Genomic DNA, 11,478 nt, shown 5'->3' on the forward strand with positions numbered 1-11,478 from the left:
CGCCTTGGTGCCTTGTCTCGACTACAGCCCCTCCAGCCTCCTTCAATTCTTTTATACGCTTTTCTTCGTCCCCTCTCACGGATCCCGTGAGCTTTGTGTCGTCTGTTCCTGATCTCCCCTCTACGGTCGCTGAAGAAAATCCATCAAAATGTCTACCCCTACCCCGTTCGACCACCTCAGCAACCGTATGAAGCTGGAATGGCATTCCAAGCTTCATACGGATATGGCTCCAGCCAAAAACTACCGCCGCACGTCCATCATCGGCACCATCGGTATGTTGTCGCATCGGTGTCACTCGGGTCCTGTCTTGTCTTTGCTGACCAGACATCGTTTCCAGGTCCCAAGACCAACTCGGTGGAGAAGATCAACATGCTCCGCCAAGGTACGAAATCTCAGACAGTCGTCTCGTCTCGCAAAGCTGACGCGATGCAACAGCCGGTCTGAATGTCGTCCGGATGAACTTTTCCCACGGTTCATACGAGGTTCGTGCCGCAGGCTCCTATCTCTGCCGAAAACGCCTTCGCTGACGTCTTTGCCCCAGTATCACCAATCCGTTATCGACAACGCTAGGGAAGCCGAGAGGGTCCAGCCTGGCCGTCCTCTGGCCATCGCTCTCGACACCGTAAGTTCTGCTGGGTTGTGGCTTGGGTCGTTGATCGGGTGTTGACTTGTGACCGTAGAAAGGTCCCGAGATCCGTACCGGTAACACGGTGGGCGACAAGGACATTCCCATCAAGGAGGGGCACGAGCTCAACATCACGACGGATGAGAAATATGCAAATGCCAGCGATGACAAGAACATGTCTGTAAATCCCCGAACAATCGGCCGTATCGAGCTTGTCTGACCCAAGATCTTGTTCTGTAGGTACGTCGACTACAAGAACATTACCAAGGTGATCGAGCCCGGCAAACTCATCTATGTCGATGACGGCATCCTGTCCTTTACCGTGCTCGAGATTGTCGATGAGAAGACCCTGCGCGTGCGTTGTCTCAACAATGGCAACATCTCCTCTCGAAAGGGTGTCAACCTGCCAGGCACCGATGTTGACCTCCCTGCTCTGTCCGAGAAGGATGTCAACGACCTGAAGTTTGGTGTCAAGAACAAGGTCGACATGATTTTTGCCTCGTTCATCCGTCGCGGCAGCGACATCCGTCACATTCGTGAGGTTCTGGGTGAGGAAGGCAAGGAAATCCAGATCATTGCCAAGATCGAGAACCAGCAGGGTGTCAACAACTTTGACGAGATTCTGGAGGAGACCGACGGTGTCATGGTCGCTCGTGGTGATCTCGGTATTGAGATCCTGCCCCCAAGGTCTTCCTCGCCCAGAAGGTGATGATCGCCAAGTGCAACATCAAGGGTAAGCCGGTGATCTGCGCCACGCAGATGCTGGAGTCCATGACGTATAACCCTCGCCCGACTCGTGCGGAGGTGTCCGATGTCGCCAACGCTGTCCTGGATGGTGCCGACTGTGTCATGCTGTCGGGAGAAACCGCCAAGGGTAATACCCCAAGGAAGCTGTCACCATGATGCACGAGACGTGTTTGCTGGCCGAGTTGGCTGTGCCTCACTTCAGCATCTTCGATGAGCTTCGCAGCCTGTGCCCTCGTCCTGCGGACACTGTTGAGGCGATCGCGATGGCTGCCGTCGGCGCCAGTCTGGAACTTAACGCTGGCGCTATCCTTGTCTTGACCACCAGGTAGGATCAATCTGTCTCTGTTAGTTGCGGCCCTGCTGACATTGTATCAGTGGCAACACTGCTCGTCTCCTTTCCAAGTATCGCCCTGCTTGCCCCATCATCATGGTCACCCGCAACCCGATTGCCTCACGAGTAAGTTGGTCCGGAGCATTTTTTGTCACAGCGCATGCTGACCTGTCGTTAGTATTCCCACCTCTACCGAGGAGTGTATCCCTTCCTGTTCCCTGAGGCGAAGCCCGACTTCAATGTCAAGATCTGGCAGGAGGACGTTGACCGTCGTCTGAAGTGGGGTATCCAACAAGGTATCAAGCTCGGCATCATCAACCGGGGCGAAAACGTTGTCTGTGTGCAGGGCTGGCGTGGAGGCATGGGCCACACCAACACCATTCGTGTTGTCCCTGCGGAGGACAACCTGGGTCTCGCCACGTCGTAAATGGATAAACCCAAGCATTCACTCCGAGCAGATGATCAAACTGATCAGATGCCTGTCGCGCAGGCGGCTCGACTAGCCCCAGCTGCTGGTTAGCATCACAACACCAGACTGGGTCTCAGTCGGTCGGTCGGCACGACTCATAGCCCTTGCGATGATGGAAACAGGTCCAGTGACGAGTCGACATCACACACATCACACACATATTCAGGATAATGATCCCAACTAAATGGCGCTTCAATATGACAGCCTTGTTTTTTCTTTTGGGTATCTTAAAGAGTTATGATTGTTCGTCCTGTATTCAGCATCAGCATTATAGATTAGCAAGTCGCTTTTTATTCTCCAATCTCTGAATTTAATTTAATTAGTAGATAAAAATAGTTCCTGCAGGTTAGTACGGAGTAAACAAGCTGTGCTCAATCAATCCTCGTAGATATTATTTCGTAGACGTTTTGTCTGTCTGCAACGTGAACGTGAATAAATGAATTGAATAGCGAGATAGAGAGAAAGAGCCGAGGTGAAGTACAGTCCCCACCCGCATGATGCGTCCGGGACCATCAATGGAAACAGAAAGGGGGAACTGCTCAGGCAACGAGGTCTTAACTAAGAAAAAAAAAAGAAAAGAGAAGGAAAAGAATAATAACCAGGACGAAATTCCAATTTATTGGAAATAATCAATCAATGCTTCTTGTGGTAGACAGGAAAGAGCCCACAGCGCACGTGCGGAAGGAACCTAGTTAAATAACGCTAAAGGGAAAGGGGTATCGGGGATGTTCGTTGAAATCTCGGGTCGGGTGGTGGTTAGGAGTTAGGACCTCGGGAGGTTCGGGTAAGAAAAAAACATCGATAAGTACTAAGGTCGCATGGTGATTATTATAATTGAAATTAAAAATATAAATAAATATACCAAAAAAATATAATAAATTAATTAATTAAATAACCGTCCTTTCTATTGTTCACTAGATAAACTCATTCATCATCGAATGAATACATTCCATTGATTTTGTACGGAGTATACTCCCTTTGGCCCGACCCGAACTAAATACTAGACAATTCCGAGCGAAAATATCCCGGGATCAGCCGATACTTATTACGGAGTCCTGCTATTATTATAGCAGATCTGGAGTTTGTTAATTATTAACCTACCGAAATTGATCACCGAGATATTTTTATTTTTTTATTATTAAGTAGAAGATCTGGATCTGGATCTGAGTCTGGTCTGGATTGGATTTCTGTACCTGGGTATGTGGTAATTCGGTCATTGCTATACTCTGTAGGACTATTGAATTTCATAGATGGGTATTAATTACTACGGATGTGGAGTTGTGGACTCTTTACTTTCTTTAAAAAAAACGAGATAATACTACTACTATACGACAGCTGAGACGAAAAACTGCAAGGCCATCGATTCTATGTCTATGCAACAACTGACTTGTTGATATATTCACTCGCCTAGCATATACTCGAAAAAGTAGAAAACAACAAATATGAGGGTCCATCCATATATGTCATATTGTCCAACCAAAACGCCAGACAATGCAAGTCGTTATTCATAGACAAGGAAATAAAGAATGTACACTAAGAAGGAACGTCATGGCCTAGAATACACCTTTCACATCTTCGTGTAGTATCATCATCATAGACAGGTTCGTGAGTTCATCATGGTCATAAGGTATCAAGTTCATGACGTAAATCATGCGCCTGTAGGTTCCGCATTGTTATTCTCGTTATTCTCCATGTCTGCCGGTGTCTGTACGTGATGTAGATGGTTCTCAATCCGGCGATGGTCCATGTATGTCGGTTGGAACTGATGCCAGCAGCTGCAATTACCCAGTTAGTTTCCAGACCAGAAATCCAACAGCTTGGTCAACTTACTTCGGTGCCTGGAGAACATATCTGGCCATCGCCTCCCTAAATCTACTCTTATATTCCTTCGGACTAGTCACCGTCGGCCGGTTCTTGCCGCCGCCGGCAAACCCACGATCTTTGATCCACGACTCCAGTTTCTTATCCCACGTGTACGTCCGGATGCAGTCAATGATGCCGACGACCAGCTCCCGGCGTGGCTCGTCAATGGCAATCATCAACGAGTAATCCATGACGTTCTGTCGGCCCAGGAACAGCGTGTCATTCCAAACGCTCTGGCTGAGCAGCTTCTTCGAGTGCTCTCGGGTGAACAACGGAGTCTCGTAGATAAAGTCAACCATGTTCTCATCCAACAACACCTCGTTGCGCTCTCCGGTGCTCTGCACCTTGCGATTCCTCATCGAGCCCTTGAGATCAAAAATACGCGTCGGTGAACGGTCATAGAAAAGGTTCTCCATCACGAGCAAGAACCAATTGTACTCGACACCAGTGGCTGGGTTTTTAATGATCACCTGGTAGAAACCAAACATCTTGGCAATGGCCGACGGTAGCTCGTGGAACAGCGCCTCGGACATGATCTGAAAGTATGCTGGGGCAAACTTGAGGAAGGCTTGCGTTTCAACAGCAGATAGAGATTTCAAGACGAAACGATCGTCAAGCGTCTTCAAGAATAACGACTTGGTCTTACCGCCCTTGGAATCCCATTTTGCGCAGCGAGAAAGCGACTCAACGATGCGGTCGGCTACCCCACATTTCCTTCGTAGAGCATCAAACTGCTCTGCATAGAATATCTTACAGAGCATCTTCGCCTGGCCTTCCTGGAACTGGTACTTGAGATGAGTCCCAGTGGCTCGGAGTAGCGCTTGCTCCACACGGGCTTCGTTCTGTGCCTCTGCATCACCATGCAAAGCAGCCTGTTGTTCGTCTAGCTCTTTGTAATGTTCTTGGATACTCGCTAGCTTGTTCTTGTAGTCTTGTGAGTCAAGAGCAAAGGCAATCAACGAGCTGGGTTCATCCTCGCGAACGATGATATCACAGTCAGCGAAAACATGGTCCGACACCTTCAGTGGATAATCGAGTGGTTGCCATCCACTTGCTGACCGCTCAGCCCAGAAGTTTGTCAGCATTTTCACTAACGTACTCCGTTCGTGCTTTGGCAGTTCTTTCAAGTCGATATCGTCTTCTTGTTCTGGGGAGAGTTTTACCAACTCCTCCGGGGAGTCTGCAAGAGGTGTATCATCGGCAAGGTTTCGATCCTCATCGCTTTGTGCCTCGTCGGCTTCGGAGGCAACCTCGTTGGTGGCAGGTGCGTTCTCTTCTGGCTCCGCCGGAGTCGCTGGCTCTGGTTCGGGAACAGGCTCTTTGCTGGCATTCGTATCGGTCCGCGAGAGCTCCTCGCTTTCCCGGGCGGGTTCCTCCAAGGAAGACGGAACCTTCGGAGAGAAGAAGTCCTCTCCTTCACCAGACGGCTCTCGCTCCTCGACTGCTTCCCTGACATTCTTGTACACTTCGACGATTGGCTTTGATGACGCCATGGGATATGCTCGTGAGTGTTTACTCTTCGCCGCTCGCTGCAGTCGTTCACGCTGCCGTTCCTTTTCAAACTCACGGCTCAGTTGCTCAAAGTGTCTGGCTAAGCTCGTGACCCGGGGATTCTTCTTCTTGTTTGGAACGGAGCGGGGAATGAATGAGTGGCCAGACGTTAACTTCCCAGATTTCAACGCACTCAATCCAAGACGCTCGGGCAACTTTTTCTCACCGAGCTTGGGCTTCGAGTCAGGAGGAGGGCTGGGCAGAGCGCCTGGGACCTTGCTGTTGGAGTGGCCGAAGCCGGACTTGAGGGCTGCCATAGGACCATTGTTGCTGCTGTTCTCCCTCGACAACTGAGCAGGCTGAGAGTACGCTCGGTGTAGTGGCGGGGACTTGGTCTTTCTACTGGCGAGTCTGGGGATCCCTGAAGGCGTTGGCGTGGCTTGTAGAGTTTGCGGGCCACTTTCAGCTCGGCCGCTAGTGTCCACTTTCTGAGTTTTGTCCGGGAGTGCTGATACCTCTGGGGATGGAGGATTGCTGAGCCTGGAATCAGAATCCAGGGATGGCGTTGCAGATCTTGAATCTGCTACAGCTTCAGTGGAAGGTTGCGCTGAGGTGTTAACCTCCGAAGAGCTGGGTGGAGCAGAGAGATCGAGCTGCTGACCATCTTCCTGTGGTGTCGCATTCGGTTGGGGAGAAGAGGCTTCGCCTTCCTGGTCTGTACCAGTTGTCTGCGCAGACAACTCATTCTCTGCAGTTCCCTCTGCCCCCTCAGTATTAATTTTGCCAGAATGTTCTTCCACAACTGACACAAGAACGTCCTGAGCCTTCTCGGGCGACAGTGTCATGCGACGGACTGGTCGGGGCTTTTCGGCAGTCTCGTTCGTTTCATCCGCGCCTGGCTCCGTTGGAGTGGTCGAGGGTTCCTCAGCCGTAGTGAGGGAAGTCACGGAGGCGTCTTTGTCCAGGAAGATCTTCTTGAGTTGCAAAGTGGCTAGCCGCCTGATGTCTTTCTCCGACGGGAAGAAATTCTTCTCGAATTCCGCAAAGGCAACGTCCCATTCAACTACCTTTTCTTGCACAGACCGCAGGACTTCATTCAGGGGGATGGTTTCCCAGTACCGTGAATTCATGTATTTTTCCTGCAGCTGTTTTATCAAGCTAGCATGGTCTTCGTTTGCCTTCTTCATGAGAGCCTCGGTTTCCTTTCTGCAATCTTCAACCTTCTCTGGCATAACACTTTCAACATTAATGCTCTTGAGGCGAGCCTTGACCGAGGCCATAAACTTGGAAATACGGTGCTCTGATTTCTTGTAGATTTCGTTTCTCAGTCTCAGATCATTGTCAACTTTCCAAGTGACTCGCGTTCTCGGAACAATGATCTCCAGCAAGGTAATGGGATCATAATGGATCCGCAGAGCCATGTCTTTGAAACCAAAGAAACGAAGATGATCCCGATGGATATCATGGGGACAAACACCGGCTCTGGCACGAATATCTCTGCTCCAGAAAGACAGCTCAAGATACTTTCCAAACGAATATCTCCAGGTGCTTTCAGACATCGGCATGACCTGGGTTTCATTGCCGCAGATCTTGCAGCAGCTCCACATCAGGATGGTATCTTGTAAGCCCCGAAGTTTGCAGGGGTAAGGTTGGACGAAGATACTGATTTGGGCCTCTCCATGGACGTATTGACGATGATGTTCAAACATTCGCTTTTCGCAGCCATTTACCCCACAGACGGCATTCGCCTCCAGACAAAGATCTTCTACATATTGCCCAAGGGTACAATCTGCCTCGAAAACTCGGTTGTCGCTCTCGTGCTCATTATAGAAGTCCAAGGCGAAGATGTCAGGACCCGAACAGGGAATAGACGTAGTGGTGCAAACCAAACTATAGAGGACGACAATATTCTGGTGTGCGAAAGGATCGAATAGATTCGAGTTTCCGGACAGATATGCTTCCCACTGCCGCTTTTGGGTCTGATAATTGTGCAAAGCTCTGTCGTATTCCGCATCGTGGACCGCGTGAAGGACCTCTTTCACCTTCGGGGGAGCGCCTTCAGGTGATTCATGGATCATTTCAGGTGTGATTAGCACGAATTTCTGAGATTTGTTTTTCTCATCTTGGGTCTGTTCTTGCTCCGAAGAACTATCCCGGTCACGCAGACGTTTTAGGTATGCAAGTCTGCGTTCCAGTTCCCGAGCACGCATGAGCAAGTAGGGAGGCTCGAATTTGACGCTGGGAGAAGCGGAGAGGATCTTCGTCTCATGCTTTTGAACCATGTCTTCATAGAATGTGGGCATTGGTACGTCATCAGGCACGTCTGTTTCATTGGCGATCGCCAGGTCTCCGGAAGCCCCGTCTCGAGTCTTATCAGCTGCATCTGACCTTGAAGTGGTATTTTGATCCGCGGACGAGTCGTTGGACGTGGTCGACTTTGAACCACCGGATTTATCCGCGCTCTGGACTCCCTTTTTAACGCTGTCATCGGATGTCGGTAATTGTGCAAATTCATCCCTGATCAAGCAGGTCTCGAGCTTCAGGTTATAGACAACATAAACCATGAATTCCGTGATCCGTTTGACCTTTGCCAGAACACTGTTATCAGCGCCGCGCAGAACAATGGTACATCCGAGTTGCTTGGGACAGCCCGAAATGTACATGTACGTCTTTTTGCGACCGTTATGTACGTAGGTTTTAACATCGAAACTTCCGCATTGACCAGTGGGGGCTGGAGTTGTGACAAGCTTATCCATAGACGTAATGATTCTTGCCTGTGTGCATCTCGAAACCGCCTCGAGCACAGAGGGTTTAACGTTGTAGGCGGTAGCAATGTTTGCTTTCTCGAGCAGCTCAAGTGCTAGACCGGAAACGTTCTTCTCAACGAGGAGGAGGTTAGGACGCCACGCCGCAATCCTGCTGACAAGATTCTCCAGGAATTCGCGCTGCTGCCGGATAACTGGTTCGAGGCTCATGAAGTGCTGTTGATGACGTGCGTATTCAAGTGCGAAAGTGATGATGAGGATATTTGGCTGCGCAATACTTCGAGGCATGCTCTTCAGCGCGAGATTTTTGGTAAAGACCAGCCCTGAAACATATGACGTATCGCCTGGTCGGCCACCGGGGATCTTCTTCAGCTTCACATAGTGACGAATGTCCATGTCATCACCGCGTTGAACATCCGGTTCCACCTCATCAGTGGCTTTGAGTAGGATGGGCAACAGCGCCGTTTCCCAACTTTTGGCATGAGGAACCGAGGAATCTTTCAAGAGTTGTCGAAGCAGCTTACGGACATGTTCCAAACTGGCCCTATTCAGTTCAATGGCGGGGGCGCCCGCTCCTCTCATGGATGAACTTCTTGTCATTTTAAAACCGCTCCCCGAGCTAACGCCTGTGGAATTGGCTGGGCTTGGGCTGGAATTCTCGTGGAAGACGTGTGCGCTATCCTTTAAGTCTCGGGGGGACGGTCGTTGGTGAATACTGCTAGCAACACTTAGATTTCGCCGTCGCGTGGCTCGGGGTAGATTAACAGCCCTTGAGCTACTGATGCTACCATCGTCCGCATCACGCGTGGCGGCTACTCCGTTGGCAGTGCTGCGGTCACCGAACCGAGATCGGCCCTTTTTGACAGCCGCAAGAAAACCGCCGAATGTAGCTTTCTCATTGTCACCTCCACCCTTTGGCAAGCTACCATCAGACACAACTGAGAGAAGGCTCGGTTGCTCATCGCCGCTAGAGGCATCATCCGAGAGATATTGCGCCAAATCCGGATCAATGATGTTATCTCTGTGAAAAGCGGGCAGCCGTGCCCCTTGGTTGATGTCTTCCAGATGACGCCGTTGAAATGGGGCCCGGTCCTCATGGTAGGACTTGAAACTGCGTATGTACTGTTGCCGCGAATGGTGGCGTTTGTGGCCCATTGAATGGCTCCTCAGACCGGCTGATGATCTGAGAGATCTGGACGAAGTTGGTCGAGCCAAAGGGTGGTCCGAATCTATTTCCAGGACGGCAGAGCGACGGTTACTGCCCTCAGTCGTGCGTCTGGTTGCAGGAATTGCCATAGTTGGCGTCTTCATAATATGCTCAATGGATTGAGACATTACAGAGGACGTATCATCATCATCTGCATGTTGACGGCCACTAATCCCACTCGACTGTAACTCTGGTAGTCGGGGATTCATGACAACAGGGCTCTGCTCATTGTCCGAGAAATCGGACGAGTCGTCGTCGCGGGAATTGATCATGTTTTCACACGGCTTGCACACGCGAATGGAACCACTTTGACCAAATTCAGCCCCTGGGATCAACACGGTACACTTTGAGTCGAAAATCTGGCCACAGGTGCGGCAGTGATGCTTCCGTCGAAACGTCGTGAATGGCTCCCCACACAAGAAGCAGTCTTTCGCATTCTCATCCCGCATCCAAAACTCCTTGCTAAGTAGCTTGTTCCTCAATTGCGAGAAATTATTTTGAGAGTCAGCACTTTTCATCGGCGGGGGGCGATTCCGATAAGGCTGGTTGTTGGAATTCTCGAGAACGGCGGACTGAGTCGTTGCGGTGTCGCTCGACGAGGTACGAGACATAACATAACCAGGTAAGCGACTGTGACTGACACGAGGCACTGGCTTGTCTCGTGGTTTGTCAACAGAAGGTCTCGAAGAATTCGTAATATTTGAATCTTTGTCTGTAAGAGACACAGAAGTCCCAAGAGTAGTGGGAGTGCGTGCATCTTGAACCGAACTTCCATCATTGGATACTTTTGTCAGGCTGTTGGTTGCAGAGGTTGGGGCTGTAGAATCATCTGCGGTAAATGAGCTTGAGGAAACCGTCGCTGTACTCCCTTCCGGAAGGGGTTGCGAGTCTTGGGTGGTGTTGTCGAGCTGTCTACCCTTCCGAGAACTGGAAGTGAACGATGTATCGAGCTCGGGCAAGTCGGGACGATCAGCAACACCAGATGCAGACTTTTTCAGCTTGTCGCAATCAGATATCTCATTCCCGACCCTTTGGATCTGAGCCGGGTCGAGAGGCCCCTGCCCATCCCTGTAAGGATTGTTGGGCGCTTTGCCCGTTAGGACCGGAGAATAAGACCTCTGACTGTTTGATCCTCCTGAACCTTCACTCAATGATGACCGCGACCCTTCAGTCCTGTCGACGTTTTGTTGATCCACACCCTGAAACGCGTGGGATGCGAAACCAGGGGGGTTGCTTTTGGAATTGACAAGACCATCTCTGACGGCATTGACGTTGATCTCGGTTACTGCAGGATCCGCCGTCTTGGTAAGAGCCGGAACAGGAGATTTTATAGCCGGGATCGAGGCTGCGGACGCCTTTGAAGACAAACTCGCCGGCCTTGAAGAGTATCTGGTCCCTCTGGGTGCTGCAACCGGATTGGAACCATCGGGGGCCGGTGACAAGGCCCCCGCTACCGGAGAATGGACCTTAGACCCATGAACGGAGTTTGGGTGCGATGGTTGAGAGTCCACGCCAGTGAAAGAGGTATTATCGGCGCTAGGACTTTTGGCTGCGGGTGACTCGCTGGCTGCCCCGTCGGATGGCTTTGCAGAACTTCCCACGATATCCTTCACACCCCCGACTGATGCCCGGAAGCGACTATATAACCCGCTGAGCCCTCCGTTTGCGTCGTTTGGTGGATTCTGAGGACTGTCGTTTTCCGCCGCGGATGACGAAGATGGAGGATGGGTAAATTCATTAAAAACGGTGAGAGACTCCGACTGATAGGCCGCCGAGTGGATCTGGTCCAATGCCTCGTTCAAGTTCTCCCGTTCAGCCTGGGATGACAGAGAAGTCCGAGAGCCGCGTCGTCCAAGAGGAAGGAATATGGACGACGCGGAGGGACTTATGTTTTCTGGCGAAGCCATGCTGAATGCTCACGGAGAGGCGGTGAGTCACGTCCTTGAAGGGCATCAAAAACGAGCAACATTGGCAGATCAG

General features: G+C 50.8%; 2 protein-coding genes across 2 annotated transcripts; one reads left to right on the forward strand and one right to left on the reverse strand.

Annotated features, from left to right (window-relative positions):
* Positions 1-148: 148 nt before the first annotated feature.
* T310_8287 (Pyruvate kinase) lies at positions 149-2,130 on the forward strand (the record flags this gene model as incomplete). Its single annotated transcript, XM_013468929.1, has 8 exons — positions 149-272; positions 325-382; positions 436-622; positions 681-802; positions 866-1,330; positions 1,596-1,697; positions 1,748-1,829; positions 1,882-2,130. 8 exons carry the CDS (start codon positions 149-151, stop codon positions 2,128-2,130), a joined length of 1,389 nt encoding a protein of 462 aa, XP_013324383.1.
* A 1,690-nt stretch (positions 2,131-3,820) lies between these two features.
* T310_8288 (1-phosphatidylinositol-3-phosphate 5-kinase) lies at positions 3,821-11,405 on the reverse strand (the record flags this gene model as incomplete). The annotated part of the gene is made up of 2 exons (XM_013468930.1): positions 3,821-3,947; positions 4,003-11,405. The coding sequence occupies 2 exons, from the start codon at positions 11,403-11,405 to the stop codon at positions 3,821-3,823; spliced, it is 7,530 nt and encodes a 2,509-aa protein (XP_013324384.1).
* Between the last annotated feature and the right edge of the window lie 73 nt (positions 11,406-11,478).

The sequence above is a fragment of the Rasamsonia emersonii genome, assembly GCF_000968595.1.
Source record: "Rasamsonia emersonii CBS 393.64 chromosome Unknown ctg1118621760701, whole genome shotgun sequence".
In the NCBI taxonomy this organism is placed as follows: domain Eukaryota; kingdom Fungi; phylum Ascomycota; class Eurotiomycetes; order Eurotiales; family Trichocomaceae; genus Rasamsonia; species Rasamsonia emersonii.